At 34.8% G+C, this 16,190-nt stretch overlaps 2 protein-coding genes across 2 annotated transcripts; one reads left to right on the top strand and one right to left on the bottom strand.

Moving 5' to 3' along the window:
• The first annotated feature begins 7 nt into the window (after nt 1-7).
• On the top strand, nt 8-1,542 carry LOC148959795 (ER membrane protein complex subunit 2-like). Its single transcript, XM_089109647.1, has one exon. It carries the CDS (start codon nt 125-127, stop codon nt 1,019-1,021), a length of 897 nt encoding a protein of 298 aa, XP_088965773.1. The 5' UTR covers nt 8-124; the 3' UTR covers nt 1,022-1,542.
• Nucleotides 1,543-1,564: 22 nt separating this feature from the next.
• Nucleotides 1,565-5,372, bottom strand: LOC135694523 (uncharacterized). Its single transcript, XM_089109648.1, has 5 exons — nt 4,732-5,372; nt 4,335-4,498; nt 3,515-3,613; nt 2,880-3,053; nt 1,565-2,129 (listed from the first exon to the last, which is right to left on the bottom strand). Exons 2-5 carry the CDS (start codon nt 4,488-4,490, stop codon nt 1,941-1,943), a joined length of 618 nt encoding a protein of 205 aa, XP_088965774.1. The 5' UTR covers nt 4,491-4,498; nt 4,732-5,372; the 3' UTR covers nt 1,565-1,940.
• Between the last annotated feature and the right edge of the window lie 10,818 nt (nt 5,373-16,190).

Here is a 16,190-nt window from a genome sequence, read left to right as displayed (position 1 = left end):
TTGTTGTTGCTGTATGAAGAAGAATAATAAGTCAACCGCTGATCAGTGAAGTCAACATACCGGTATTTCTTTGCCCTTGGATCTCTTTAGCTTTACTTGAAATAATCTTTGTAGTAACAGAGAAATGGCATCATCTGAAGAAGTTGTTGACGTGGAAGTGGCGAGGAGAAAAATGAAAGAATGGCGGGAAGAGGGCTATAGAAACAGCGACGAAGTTGTTGAGTTCGGAGAGTGTTTGTTGCTTGAACATGGCAATAAACTCGGCGATGAACTATGGACCATCCATGAGCAGGTTTTTGTTGCTGCACTGGACAGTGGCAGACTAGACTTAGCAACAAGCTGCTTGAGAGCACTGAATAAACAATTTCCAAGGAGTCTTAGGGTAAAGAAGTTGAGAGGCATGAGACTAGAGGCACTGGAGGACTGGGAAAATGCGAAAAAGATATACGAAAACATATTAGCAGAAGATCCTGCAAACCTTATTGTGAGAAAACGTTGCATAGCAGTCACTAAAGCACAGAATAATCCCTATGAAACAGTAAAAGAGCTGACAGAATATCTTGATGTTTTCATGAGTGACCAAGAAGCATGGATGGAGCTTGCTGATCTCTATATTAGCCTGCAAGAGTATCACAAGGCAGCGTTCTGCCTTGAAGAATTGATTTTGACGCATCCACACAACCATCTCTATCATCAACGCTATGCAGAAATTCACTATACAATTGGCACCAGCGACAGTATAGAGCTAAGTAGAAAGTATTTTGCTCAAGCCTATAAACTAGATCCCAACAACATCAGAGCATTGTATGGCTTATTCTTATGCTTTTCTAGCCAGAATTCAAACATGAAAAGCAATCCTAAAGCAAAGAAAAATAATACAAGATATTCTCATTGGGCTGCCCAAGAAATAATTGAGAAGTATAGCACTGAGCGTCATGGTAAATCTGCAGACCAGATGTCTGCATTGGAGCACATGTTTGATTCAATGCAGCTTTCTCTGCCAACAAACATTCCAGAGTAGAAACCAAATTGAATTATGCTAAATGAATTTGGCAATGAAGTTTCATGATTAAAATGCCTATATTTTATTCGGGTATTCTTGTATAGAGATCCACACATGATCTTCTGAAATATGTATGTTTACATTTATTTCAATCAATTAATGTTTAATTCCAATGTCTGTTTTTTTAGTAATATTGTTTTGCTAGAAATAGCATCAGCCAAGAGAATATATGTCTAGTGTATGCTTTAATCATTCATCAAAAGTTTTTTCATGGTGCAAATAATGTTGCAAATTCTTTGTGAAAATTGATTGATCCCAACCCAACAACAGAATTGTGTTCATTGAAAGGCTCTTGTGCAACTGGCATGCTTTCTGGTTGCTGATTTTTGCAGTAGCAGGGAGAAATTGGCTGTATATTTTATGTTGTTGAATAATAGGCGCAGGTTTTGAAAATATAGTTGCAGTGAGTGCTGGTTGCACAAGTGCCTTTAAATTTATTTTGATTCCTGATAAAAATGATTTAATAGGATGCCAGAAACAAGGCAATTCCACTATGCACAAAAAGCTTAAATTGTGGCCATATAGTGGTGCAGAAAATTAAATGAAATTTGGTATGTTGATAATAATAACAGTTTCTAATAAATATCATTCAATAAAAAGCTATAATTAAATTTTAAATAGAATCAATTATGATATTGCAGCAGCAAAGAACCAATATTTGAACAATATACATACGTTGAGCAAAGATGTTATCATTATATACTAGTACAGGGGAAATTATATTGTACTAAAGTTTAAAATGTACATGTACTGTTAAGAAAATTCTGGAATGTAGACTTTCCAATACTTTCAAAACGTAGTAAAGATAAACCTACTAAAGCTTAACAAAAAATTTGTCTCATAAATAGATAGAGATAATGAAGGACAATTTGGGTCTTCAGTTCACCAAATAATGCAGCTCTTTCTTCAAAGCACGTATGACATCCCCAATGCAGCTTTGCAACATATGTAACTGAAGAACATTAATGGCTCTCACAGTTTTCGGCCTACAGCAGTAAGGACTTGGGTTGTTTGGAAGACTGCCAACACTATATGGAACAAAACTCTGACCAATGATTCTTTTAACCTGAAAAAAATTAGGAACATCTAAATTACCTATCGGCAGGTCTTAAGATTCAAAGTAATTCATTGTCTAATGAAGTAGCATGGCTTGTTTTTCTTATGCAAAAGGCAGTTTTCTCATTGGCCAATGCACGAGCTTCAGGAAAAGTTGATTTTTTCCAAACTTTGTGGTCGGAAATTTTTTTGTTTTTTCTTCAATTATTTGGAAGCAAATAAAAGACATTTTGGGTATGTAGAATGCAGATTATGCTTCCTGATAGCTGCAAAATATATAACATGCCTGCTAATAATTTACGTTACAATGCTCTTGATAACAAATTTTTTGATAATAATACCGATCATGCAAATAATTTAAAAGTGGAATGTAAACAAACGATGTTCAAGGCTACGTTTGACATACCTGATTTTTTTTAAGTTTTAACCAGTTTTGAAGGTCATGTTCTTATAAAATTTTTTTTTGAGACGAGTGCAATGATGCAATCTATGATGCGTTGTCTCGAAATGAGTTGGTTAAAGTACTGTTTGAAATTTTGATAAAAATTAAAAGTTGATCTCTGAAAAATCATGTTAAACATGGTAGAGACGAGCGATGAAAAATCTTAGAAATTAAAAAAAATAGGATTCATGTCGTAGTTATTTCGAGTCAATCATCGTAGTTCTTGTATACTGACTCTCCTTTTTTCAACAGTTTGTCTTGAATGAATATGATATTCAAAAGGATCTTCGAACTACTTTTCCAAACTGCAATACGTACCGTTCTAGTGAACATTGACTCGGCTATATCTCGCAAGTCAAATTCTAAATGCCTCAGCTCTTTTGCAAGATCTTGTTTTCCGCTAGGTAAGCGCGATTCATCGATTTGCATTTGCTGAAGCTCGTTAACCATTGTTTGAATTGTCTCTAATGTTTCCCTCGCTCTTTGTTTTGTCTACCGATGGAAAGGTAACTTAATTATCAACATTTCAGTCACTAATTCAGGCATGCAGAAACTCGCTGATTATTGATACATTAGCTTCTATAATTTAAAATATAGCCTGAAAATGGAAATTAATATGGAGTAACAAGTAAAGAATGATAAAAAAGTTGCATCTAACAAAAATATGTAAATTAGAAACAGTAAAAGATGTATAGAGTTAAAAAACTAATAAGAAAAGCATATTAGATCACAGACTGATTAAAAGACGTCGAAATAGCTATGAAACAGTCAGATTTTGATATAAAAATAAGCATTAGTTTTCTAAAATGAACTGCCTTTGAATAAATTATTGAATAAAGGCAGAGCTGTTTTCTTTATGATATATTGACGTTCAAATTCTTCAACTATTTTCTGTCATCATCTCAACTAGAATCCTTTTTAGCCCGATTTGCGCAAAGAAATATAAAACTTACCGACATTTTCTCTTTGATGATCCTATTTCTGCATGTGACAGCTAGATTTTTCTTGATTGAAAGCTTATCTCTTTGAACCCAAATTAAGTGTTCTTGGGCCTAAAATATTTTAAAAAACCAAAATCAAGTGGCTGAAGACACTGAGACTTTTTATCCTGAAATGGAGCATTTGAAGACAGATGCTACTAAATGATCTTACATGCACAAAATATACATATAAATATACTAGATGAAGGAAAATATATTAGATGGAAGAGTTCCTTGATGACGTATAAATCGTGAAACTCGGAGAGGCAATCAACTTGTTCTATACACCAGAAACATGTACGGCTCTGCCTATACGTGATAAAGCACTTAATGCCTCGAATAAGCACCCGGGCGCTTATTTGATTTTTCAGGCTCCAGGGTGGGCGCTAAATCGAGGGAGGCGTTTAATTGAGACGGGCGCTTATTTAAAAGAATTGGAAGTAATTAAAAAAAATGAATGTATTTTTAAATTGAAGCACTTGTTTTCATGTTTTCTTAATAATGATAAATAGAATTCGAATTATCGCCCGTTTCTAAAGGTTGAAGGATGGGCGCTTATTCGAGGGGAGCGCTTATTCAAGGCATTACGGTAATATCGATGTTTTATCGTTTAATGTTTCCTTTGCTGCATCGTTGGTTAATTGCTTCATAAGTGTGAATCTTCAGAACCAAAACATTGGCACAGACCACCCTACACTGTATAGAAAAGCTTGAAGTGTTAGCCCAGGACAGTAAACAAAAGATTAAATTAATAAGACATAACTCTTTAACTTAACTAATGATTAATACGTACGTATATTTTGACGATTCGGTCGATATGCTGTTTGATATTAATCAGTTCCTTGCGAACATTGCTCGACGTTTTCACCGTGCCATGCTTGTATGTCTTTGTTCCTTCGACATTAATGAACGCAACACATAAGGTGAGGAGCATAAATTTCCCTTCCATGCTTTTCTCTAGAACGATGAGATTCCAAGGTCTAACATTTCAAAAATCAAGGGTATTCAAACAGAATCGGCATTTGTAAAGTCATTATTGTACCTTTTTACTGCGTAAATGAAGCTGTTTCCAAGAAACTATGCTGTTTGTCTTGAGTGCGTTTTCCAACAAAAAATGTCTCATTAAAATCAATTTTCCAAACTTGAATCGGTTGACATATTATTAAAATTAAAAGTATTCTCAGACTTACATTCTTGATAGCTTCTTGCGTGTCTGCTAAGTCAGTCTTCTCCTCTCAAAAATTTTCTAAACTCCTCGTCTAATGAATTTGTTTTTATAGTTATTGTAACCGGAAGTTTCTAAATCATCAAATTTTTTCCCGATTTTCATGAATCGATTGTTTACAGGTGGTCGTTTTTATTTGTCAGTTAGACCATCAATTACTCCCTAAATTATGAAATGCCTTGGCGCAGGTTTTAACCCGGGTGCTCTGAAATTTCCCTTCTCAATTTCCCCCTATTCCCCCTCAATTGTCCTAAAGAACATGATTCTCCAAAATTGCCGCTAGCTTCAACAAGGCACTAATCCAAAGATATTAAACCAACAAATTAAAGCACCTCTTAAAGAGAATAACTTAAAACCATAACTGTAGTATCTTTTAAATCGTAGCCAATGCATCGATGATAATCATGTAATGGATACCTTAGAAAATACATCTTTTTAGCTCGATAAGTTTAGCTTTAAATTGATCCTAAGTAGAATGCAGAGCAGAATATTCTTTTAAACATTGCGCCTTTATGATCTGAAGTCAATTTGATACACATTAAAAATATTTTTGTCCTCCCAATAATTAGTTTTTACTGTTTTAACTTTGATGTTAATAATTTTATGAAATTTAATTTTCCATAGTCCAGATAGAATAAGCAACTAGACCTTTAGGTATTTATGCATAAACTTTGCTGTCAGAGATTTAAAAAGCGCAAACTTCTTAAGGTATAAGGTGTTACGTGCAAACATTTATTCGCATTTACAATCAAATTAAATAAGATATGTTACTTAGTGTTAAGCGATATATGAAAAAATAGAACTCAATTATTTAAAAAAGGCTGGGGTTAACGAGAACTGTTGAAAATCAAGGACAATCCAAAATGAATAACAGATTAATAATTGTCGAACCTGAATGAGATCAAATAAAGGAGGGTCTGGTCCTGGTTTTCCGCTAGATTTTCCACATTCCTTATTTCCGCTCGTAATTAGTTTCAAATATATCCCGACAAGCAAAATGGTATTTCCCGATTCCCGAAAAACAAATCGGGAACACCCTCATTAAGAGGAGGTTAATAGGAAATACCTGCCGATTTCTTAGAATGCAAAACAATTCAAATTTCATTTCAGTGTTCAGAACAACAGTAATTCATAAACAAAAAAACCTGGGAACAAAAAGTTATGAAGCCTTTGTTAGTTTTGAAGTGTTCAACTCAAAGGCCATTCACCATGTAATATGCATGCTCTTTTGAAAAGACCGTGACAAAGGACAAAAGAAGAAAAAAAGAGCCTAGAAATGCCTGGCTTACAAATTTGCTCTTGATTTTAGTACAGCACCAATCAAAACGAAAACAAAAAAGTTCTCTACGGATGCATTCCTTGTATAAAAGAATTGTGGTAGTTTGTTCATTGCAGAAAAAATACCTCAGTGTGAATCTAAGCGATTGAAGATTAAGAAAATTCTGCCTCTTACTAACAGGAAAGTTGCTTAAATGGCTTTTTTATGAAAAAGAAAAAGTCTGGTTGATAAAAAATTGACAAGCATGTATTCGATAATCGATACAGTTTTTCATCTTAATCCAAAGGACATTGCATGAAGGTCCACAATTTTTATAAATATTTCATTTTTTCACGTTTTCATATAATTTTTGAAAGGTTTCCACGTTTTATCTTACTTTGCTTGGGTAGTGTTCCTGTCTTGTTCCTGTCTTATTCCGTCCTTCTACGTTCATATTCCTATGATCTTGTTCCGGTTATGTTCCGTCCTTTTTACCGTCATATTCCGGTCCTGTTCCTATTCCTATTTTTTTCCGGTCTTGTTTGGATCTTATTCCAGCTTTGTTATGGTGTTGTTGGGGCCTTGTTTCAGCTTTTATCCTGTGACATATTCAGTCCGCATTTTTAACTTTGTTTGTTTGTATGTAAATGGTTACAATTTTCTTACTATTTAGTGCAAGGGCCACAAGGTTGTTATGGTACCTTGCCCTCTGTTGTACCGTCTCATATACACGTTTTTTTATAAGAAACCTAGCTAAAGCTTCACCGGTGAAAGTTTCTTAATTTTAGGGCATTTGTGGACGCATTTTACCAGTAAAAGTTTCTTAAAAAATGCTTAATTTGATATTTGAAAAAAACGCATGTATGGAATCAAAAACATCGAAAAACAAGTGAAAAATAAGGTTAGGCTGGAAGATCAATTTAATATAGTTGTATATCTAACGATAATGCTTTAAAAACGATTTATCTCACGTTAATGGATGAGCATCATATCTACTCCATTGATATCGGCACGAGTAATATAGTCTTCGCTTTTGTCTTGAAACAAAACTCTGTATTCCCCAAGCTTCGTGCTGAACCACTTTATTTCACCAGTGTGCCATTTGTCATGAAATGCAGATATCTTGCGTAGGGGATAAAACCATGCACAGTGGTTATCTTCCGTATTTCAAGCAAGAAAAAAAAATCGAAAAGTTTCTTAGCGATTGTTAATTTGCTAGTGGAAGTTTCTTAAATTTTTTGGCCTTTTACCAGTGAGTTTCTCGTGAAAAAACGTGTATGCTCTCTTTCTGTAAAATATTTGATTTAAAAGTTCATATGATTAAATCAGAGATTAGAAATCATCGCATGTAAGCTGAAAATATTCGTAGGTGAAATATAAGAAAATTCTCTGCATTTCATGGAATGAAAATATCTCATCAAAACGCAAAGACAAAAAAAAAGGAACATGATATTCAGTCTTAAGTGGCGTTACCTACCCTTCTTTGGTATTACAGAATAAAGAAAGAACAATTTACAAATCAGCCCGTACCCTGGTTGATACAAGGTTTTAATTTTTTTTTTAAATGAATATATCAAAATAATCAACTAGAAGCCCATCTGTTAAGTGAAAATTTCATGGAAACATTTTAAGTGAAAACGTGTTCTTAAATAGTTGTTTATTACGAAACAAGCACCATTTCTATAAATAAAGCTTTGGTGCGACTCGAAACCGATAAACAAGGCCGGCGAAAGCAGAGCTAAAGGAAAATTTTAGGCAAAAGTGGAAATAAATGTAGTATATGATTCAGTAAGTAACTGTGCTTAGTAATCCCTTACATATGCCTTGAGCTTTAGCTTGGTTGCTATGTCTTGACCATAGAAGACATGTATAAATTTGAATATGGGAAATAAGATCAAAGAAATCGGTCATTGTCTAGGTTGTACAACGAGTAACAGCTTGGCTTAGGAAATAGATCGAGAAACCTGATCCAGAATAACTTGGTGCCAGCACAAATTGACGGAGTTTCGTTTGACGGAGTGGCTCACAAGGTCTATTTGTTAACAACAAATTTTTGACTTGATAACGGGCTATGCTCGAATCGTCGTTAATTATTTTAAAAAAAATTTTCCTGGTACAATTTACCTACATTGATCGTTATTTAAATTCATCATATTGTACCGCACGCATTTTAGTAAATTTCTAGGGACATTGCAAAAAGAGAGAAATTGCTAGCGATGTGGAAGGGAAAGAAACTGACGAAAAGAAAATTTTTGAGGACATAAGAAAGAAAGAATGGGCAGATTTGTTCTATAAAAGTAACATCAAGAAAACTTTAATATTTGATGTATCGATAATCCATTCCTACGAAAAAAGAAAATCTAGACGCTATTGTAAATTCTATTAAAACTACTTTTGATTTTTGTTAAAAGCACCTTTTTCCGAAATGTTTAAGATCAGATGTTACAAAACAATATCCCAAGTGACAAATTGCTTAATTTTCTTTTATTTTAGTTGATAGTTCTTCTGTATTTGTTAAACGTGTACATATTGATTAAACAAAGCTTAAATATATTGCTTCGGATTTTCCTTCAGTAAAAATCCAGTTTAGATACAGTCTCTGGCCATCCCAAAAATACAATAATCCTAACATTTTCTTGCCGCCAACCATGGTGGCGGCCTAACCTAACCCCTTTCAAGACTTTCATATTTGGCCCCTCCACTTTCAAATACGTTTCACCAGCCCTGATAAAAGAATCTTTTCAACTGACCCAATTCTTTTAATCACCTAGCTTCACCACCCATTCAAATTTGTATCGTATTTGCAACTACCTAGCATACAGAGCAAGTTTTTAGGACACTTAGAAGTTAGGCTTGTTGAGCAGTGCCCTTGTCATTCCTCTCAATGTGACCATATCCATATACCCATTGATCCTATATACAACCCAGCACACGTGTTCAATCTCACTTTCCGAATAGTACTGCATGTATGCGGTACTCAATTAAAGTCATGTTTCTGCTTAGTATAACTGGCATTATAAGTAAAAATATGTCTCCGTAAAAGAATCTTGCCCAATTAGGAATTCTCTTAAGCTTAGAAAAAATTCATAATCTTTTGTTTGTTTTTGCAATTTGTTGAATATTCATTTTTTTTTAATTTTTCTATTACAACTAATGATGAAGGTACTTCTTAAAAGCATCTTTATTATCTGTATTTAATTCGGTGGTGAGAAAGCACAAATCGGCAAAGAAAAATTCGATAGAACGAATAATAACTTTGTCCTAAGAAATTATGCAAATATATAGGAAAATATGCAAACAAGATATCCCTTTATTACACTCTCCCTTTCTACATTTTGACATTCACTAAAATCATCTATGATAATAAACAGCCATATATTGTATTTCGGTAACACATAGTACATAATACTAATTTAAGATAAGAAAACTAGTTCTCTTATTTTATCTTGATAATACCAGAGAGAAGCTCGAACCTTCTAAACAAGACAACAGAATCAAAGTGTGGAAACGAAATTTTTGTTGCCAATCTATAGATTCACCAATAAGCAAATGTCTTTTTGTGAATTCGATCATGATTGCTAACTGAGAAAAATTTAGCCCTTTACAGCAGAATCTATTTATGGTCGTTTCTACTTATGATTAAAACCACCTTGCAAAGTATTGCTAACCTCTCAATACTTTTCTCATGGTCTGATACACAATAAATTGCAGGAAGATTGATATTGAAGTGTAAAATGCTATGATCTTGAAAAGCACAGGAATTATCTTGAGCAAAAACTGTTTCCTTTCAAACTAAAGAAAGTACTTCACAAAAGGGAGGCTTTTCGCCGTCCATCATGCAGCTATTCTCCACTCAGAATGCAAAAACTTGCGTATTTTGTGCAGGAAACATTTTATCTAGGAATAATCTAGAATAAATTAATGAATAATTTATAATCATAAATTCTCAATTTTAGTGAAATTTTGCGGCGCGAGACTTTTTTAAAGGCCTAGAGAAAAGATAACATCGGTCTGACCTCGCAAGGGTATTGTTTAACACTAATTGTGCAGAAAAGATGAAGTTTGGTTGTACGTAAAAAGTTCTTCTTGAAACCCTACTGCTTGTCTCCAATGATATTGAATCTTTAGATGGGATTTTAGAAAGTTGTTTTGATTACATGTTTTTTAAGGTGATAGATTCTCCGGCCACTAGACTTTATCCAGGTTTGATTTTTATCATAATTTATTTCTAAAGCCATCTCAAGCTCAGGCTTATTTAAGAATAGCCAGTTCATTCCCCCTTGCTTCTACAATCCGTTTAATTTCTGGCCAATAACGAATATGTCAACATGAAACTTTCCCGGTCACTCTAGAAATCCAGCATATATTGGTACTTGATTTGTTGCAGATTTGGGGCTCCAGAGGAGAAACTCGCAGGCAAGTATCCTGTAAATAGTCAGAAGGCAGCGAATGGGGACCAGCTACTTCTTCTTTTGTGCAGAGCATCCTCGGAGGGGAGGGGGGTACTCCCATTATGGCCTAACAGGGGCTCCAGTGAGGGTCAAACAGGGCCAACGCTAAAATTTTAAAAAATTCCTCTTAAATGGTAGATTTTTTACAGCAACCCTCAAGTGGTAGCATAAAAAACGATGTTATATCCTTAGCAGCATCCAATTTTTTGCTCCCTTGTTCCTTTTCTGACAAAATTCTTCACAACTGACTGTTGTTGTTTCCGGAAAAATAAAATCTTGTCCATTATCTATCAAAAATCGCAAGGTAAACCGAGCAGTTGAGTTATTATCAAAAGGGGGCAGTTTGGTAGCCATTTGGTACGACCCTCAAACCGACTGGACCCCCCTGTCAGGCCTTAATGAGAAAACTTCCCCCTCCCGAAGAAGCACCCCAGAAAGCAACCAGAGGTCCCATACAAGAGTGTTGCGGCAGGGAGTGCAACGGGTGCCACACCCTCAACAGTATCATAATAGGAAATTCCAGGCATTATCCGCTCAGTGGAAAGTACGTTCTAGGTAATTAAATCCGGCAAAGGCTCGGTTGGTTACATAGGATATTCACCCGAATGTAAACAAAAGAAAACATTAACGATTTCAAGATTTTTTGTTCTTACTAAATGGAGAGCAAAGACCCTTTTTTGGTAAAAATGTGTCCTTTTACCAGTCGCCCCTACAGTTTTTCGAAAGAAGCGTCAACTGAAATTCACAATGAGCTCCAGCCTTTTTTTACCCGCGAAAAGGAATTCCACAATGGGAAGATTGGTCAATTGACCAGGGCCGCCGGAGCAAGGGGGGCCACGGGGGCACAGGCCTCCCTGTTTGCAATAAGTGCAAACAAGTGCCCTTTTTGAAAAACATATTGCGTGTATTTTTTCAATGCAAGATATTCTGCCTTAAGAAACTAAGTAAAATAACATAACTCTGGACGTTGTTGGAGGACCATTTACTGAATTTCCTTAAATTTTTACTTGGTCTTGATGCAAAAAACTCAAGCTCCTGTGATGAATGATGTTAATTGCAAAGGAGACTGCCAATTTCGCAAGAAAGTTCCCTTAGTATGTCTTCAGCAACAAACGTATGGTCTTAGACTGCAACATATTGCTTGCTTCACAACATTGTGCTCAATGTTACTTATGAAGAAATGAAAAAATAATGTCCTTGCAATGAGTACAATGTAGCAAAGACATGAACGAAGACTTAAATTAATCTAGGATTAGAAAAATTAAGACTAGATGCTGTTGCAAAATTAGTTGTCCTTCAAAGTTCAAAATGCCATTGATTTACCTAAAAAATATTTGTAACATCATATCAGTAAATTTCTGCAACCATTTTGTCATTATGCTATTTCCCAGAATTTTAGCGACCACCTTTTTTCAGAGTTTTTCGGAACTCACATGATATACATTTGACCAACTGGCTGAGCCCTTTAGAATCAAGTCTAACTAGAGTAAAAAATTTGTTACAATCTTTTTTTTATAAGAACCAGTAAATTTGAGTTCAGGCTGATTGTTCTTAATTTTTCCGAAAATCTGAGGCTGGATTGTTCTTAATTTGTTCTTAAATTTATAGGGTATGAGCAGTGCGTTTTCTAGCTTTTCGTTCTGGGGAGGTGTTCAGGCCTCTTTTGCCAACAAAGTATGTAGAGACAAACTTAATTTGCCGCCATGTTTTAATATTCACCAAAAAAGCACCCACACATGGCTGAAAATCCTCGTTTTTGAGATAAAACATTGTTCAAAATTTCATTTTACAGTAGCTCAGCCTCAGCTTGTTCTTAATTTGTTTTTAAATTTTGACCCATTTTGAGGCTCGTGTTCTTATAAAATTGTTCTTATAAAAAAAGATTGTAGTTCACAAGACTGATGAGATAAATCTAATCAATAGTTAAATTTGCTACGGCAGTAAAGAATGTGCTCGCACCTTCAGCTGATTGCGTGATGATGACTTAAACTTTTAAATATTTTAAAAATGTTGCCCCTTTTAAATATATTTCAAGGAGGCGAACAAATTTGTGTTAAAGTGGCGATGAAAAGGTGCGAATACTAAGAGAGACTGAATAGCTTAGATGTAAAAGTAAGAAAATTAAAAACATTATTCGAATGGGCTTTTGTTAATTATGGAGACTGAAACATCGCTTTGAAAGGGAGAGGGACTGGAATTGGCTTTGAAGTATACAAAGACTTAGAATTCAAAAATTCCATTCAGTTCATATTTTGGGTTAGATTCGTTGGTATGTTGCAACAAATCTGAACATTTGATATTAATCATACAAGAAAAAAAGATTTACGCTTTTAAAAAACTCTGAAGGCCGTGAAATGGGAAGCTATACAATTAGGTATGATCAAGAGTGCGTGGTCCCCGGAGTACAAAGCTATGTCTACTTTCAGCGAAGATAGTTCTCACTCTGTGCAATGTGTGTCATTACTTTTATAAATGTCCAAAATAACATGAAATCTGTATTATTTTTGGCACTTACTAGCTTTTCGGAAAAATATATGTGTGCTCTTTTTATCCGTTATGCTCCCCCCCCCCCTGTCCAATCCTGCTTTCGGCGGCACTGGTTGATAATTTTTATCTGCTGCACAATCTGTTGTGCAATAAAAAAAGAATTTTCAATAATATTCATAGAATTACTTCAGTAAGAATTGCTTAAAAGTGTGCATTTTCCTGCAAGATAGAAGCATCAAAATCATACACTTTTGATTTCCTTCGGCGGCAACAATGTTGCGGCTTCGGGCAGTTTTCTATGCCCAGTGCTTGTCCCGACTCCTGATATGCAGATCTATAGGCTCGGAAGGCCTGTTATAAATGTTGTTTAAAATTTAATTGTTTGTTATTGTGAGATAAGAATTTAGTCAAGTTTTCAGAAAAAGGGGTCGGACTAGCATGGCCCCTTTTCGAAAAATGCTCCAGTACCCTATATTTTTGCCACGCCTCCCCTCCCAGAAGAGCCTCGTTCTAATAAAGAAATGGGCGCCAAAACCAAAACACAACATGGAAGCTGTCTACAATGCTACAATGCAACTTCACTGCAAAGAAGCAAATATAAACCCGTATTTACAAAGTAAGAATACGTTAAAAGGTAATATTTTCTCTATTTTCTGTTTTGCGTTTCTTAAGTTTTAATAGAGGGTTGTCAGGCTATTTTGCTTAGATGAATGTGGCTTGTCGACGAGAGAGACTGTGTGTTGAGGTTTTTGTGTATCCCACGTACGTTTTCTGAGAGTCTGAAGGGGATGGTCAAAACAATTTTTGTCCATCCTTGTTTTCTCGGGCTGGTGACGCCACTGGAGTCAAAACATATTTTCGTGGATAATAAAATCGTTGGTTGTCTTTTTCTACTGTGCCATGACAGGTACACCAGCCTCTGCATGGCTTATCGAACCATTTTTTCTAGAACATTTATCCAAAAAACACTATTTTCAATCACTTGAATTTCCGAAAAAGTATATTTGTTTCGAACCACTGAGAGAAGGATACAATGACAAAACTTCACAAATACTCATGTAGATCTTTATTTTGCTAAAACAAGTTTTTTGAAATGAGATTTAAGAACATATTTATGAAAAATTTCCTGAAAGCTGAAGATTAAGTTGAAAAGCGGGCGAAGGTGAGAAGAACTCACAAATCAGGAGACTCTTGCCCAAATCAGGAGAGTTAGAACCTTTGTACTACATAATTGCTTTACAACTACAAAAATAGTGTGCTAAAGAACTACATCAAGAATTACAGAACTATGGACAAAAACAAAGGAAAGGTCATAAAATATTCTTTAGACAATGTCTTGGATACCAAACCCCCTTTTCAGGAAATGCCTTTTTTTGTCACAGGTAATATCTTTTTATAAACTTTCTGTTAAACACCCTTTTTGAGAAGTGCAATTCCCCCCATCCCCCCACTGGCACTCTCAAGGTAATATTATGAGAGCTGATTGCATACAAATATCAACATCAATTTTCTAGGCAAGTACTGGAACGTTGCCTTATGAGGAAAGCTTTCAGTTTTCATTCTTTTTAAGAGGGTGTCATATTACCCCATTTGCTAGGAGTGTCACTCACCAACTTCTATCAAAATAATGTGTCTTTTTTGTTCCGAGGTTTAGTTGATAAAGCATTGTAAATTTAGCACATTTTAACTGGAACTGTTGGATTGCTAGCAAAGAAAAAAAAAAGAGCTCAACAATACCTTTTATTTTAATACATATGGAATGAAATATTTATCATTTATTATTTTTTCATAAGTCTCAAAATGAGCTTATGCAAATTTTTGGTTTTCAGCAATAATTTACAAATTTTGTAAGGTCAGACTTTGATCTTTAGTTCCATGAATTATTAATAACAGTGGATATAGTCAAAAAGGTCTCAGCATTGGTTCATAAAATTTATAATGGATCAATTTATGTACTGTATAATTTCTTCTGTGCCATTTTTATCTTTCACTGTTTCTGTATCTTGATTCTATTTTCTTCAGTTTTCAATCTATGTCATCTTTTTGAATGGCACTTTTCAGTGAATGTTAAAGTTTCTTCAAGGCTAAGCTCTATAGCTCTTTAAATCCAACAGTGAATGCATCAAATTCTCAAGGTTCTAAAGTTGTAGAAGGACATAATCCACTTTAGGGATGCAGGTAGGACTTTGGGGGCAAGGGAGCAGGCTTGATGACAGGGATATTTGGGAAATGATTCAAAGCTCTTGCTTATTATTTTGTAAATGATAGCTTTATTATTATCTGCTGTAGGAATCTTGGATTTGACGAACTTTTTGTACATGAAAGTATCAATGCAGTTTGCTTGAGTAATGCTGTGTTCAAAGCATAGGAATATTGTTTGAAAAAGGGACTAAAGTCAGAAATTTATATAATTTTCTTTAATAATTACAAAGGCTAACAATGTGCTTTGGCCCCATTGCCCTTCCATTTGATTTATTTTATTTAAAAGATCCCATTTAGTGTATTTTGCTGAAGAATGAAATCAGTGGCTGTGCCAGCCACATTTGCTGTCAGGAAACCGATTTTTAGCAACACAGAACGCTTACTTTATCGATAGGGAATAGTCATGGCTGTCATGACTAACTTTTGATTATATATACTTAGAAACTTATTCTAAGAATACCTATATATTCAAAATCGATCCTAGTGATAACTGGAGAAATACTTACTTGTTAATTAAACTATTACCTTTGTTAGAGGCGGTATATAATTTCAAGGCTAAACATAACCTTTAAATTAGACTTAAAATTTGCAATAAAAGGTAGTCCTGGTTCATGTATTTTGGAACAAAGACCAATTTTCAGTGAGTTGAGCGGAAGAGCCTTCTGATTTAAATAAGGTCACAGGACGTATTATACCTATAGCACTATACTGATTTATTACGGTATTAGAGCTATTTCGTTATACCGATGTACTATGGTATTATGGGTATTACGGTTTACCGATAAATAACGCAATTTTTAGCACTTTGCTTGCTCCGGTGGAGGAAATTGAGATTTTTGAATGTGGCAAGCTCGGTAAATTTTCTGAGATTTTTTGTTTGAGCGGCCATTTACTTTAATTACTAGATTTTTAAATATCTCACTTTTTAGGCAAGTTTTCCAAGCCATTTCGAGCCATTTGCTACCCCCCCCCCCCCAACAACCTTTTCTCTGATCCATCCCTATTCTTGCCCAAAATGCAACACAA

The sequence above is a fragment of the Rhopilema esculentum genome, chromosome 8 (genome assembly GCF_057945365.1).
Source record: "Rhopilema esculentum isolate cy_ngs chromosome 8, ASM5794536v1, whole genome shotgun sequence".
Taxonomy (NCBI): Eukaryota; Metazoa; Cnidaria; class Scyphozoa; order Rhizostomeae; family Rhizostomatidae; genus Rhopilema; species Rhopilema esculentum.
Note: the sequence above shows the minus strand (reverse complement) of the source record. Positions and strands in the feature narration are given on the sequence as shown.

Excerpts from the sequence above, each read along its gene's own strand:
- LOC148959795 (XM_089109647.1), top strand. The coding sequence starts at position 125 with ATGGCATCATCTGAAGAAGTTGTTGACGTGGAAGTGGCGAGGAGAAAA.
- LOC135694523 (XM_089109648.1), bottom strand. The coding sequence starts at position 4,490 with ATGGAAGGGAAATTTATGCTCCTCACCTTATGTGTTGCGTTCATTAAT. Across the intron at positions 3,614-4,334 it reads ACCGAATCGTCAAAATATAC|GCCCAAGAACACTTAATTTG; the intron begins GTACGTATTAAT and ends AAAATATTTTAG. Across the intron at positions 2,130-2,879 it reads AGTCAATGTTCACTAGAACG|GTTAAAAGAATCATTGGTCA; the intron begins GTACGTATTGCA and ends AATTTTTTTCAG.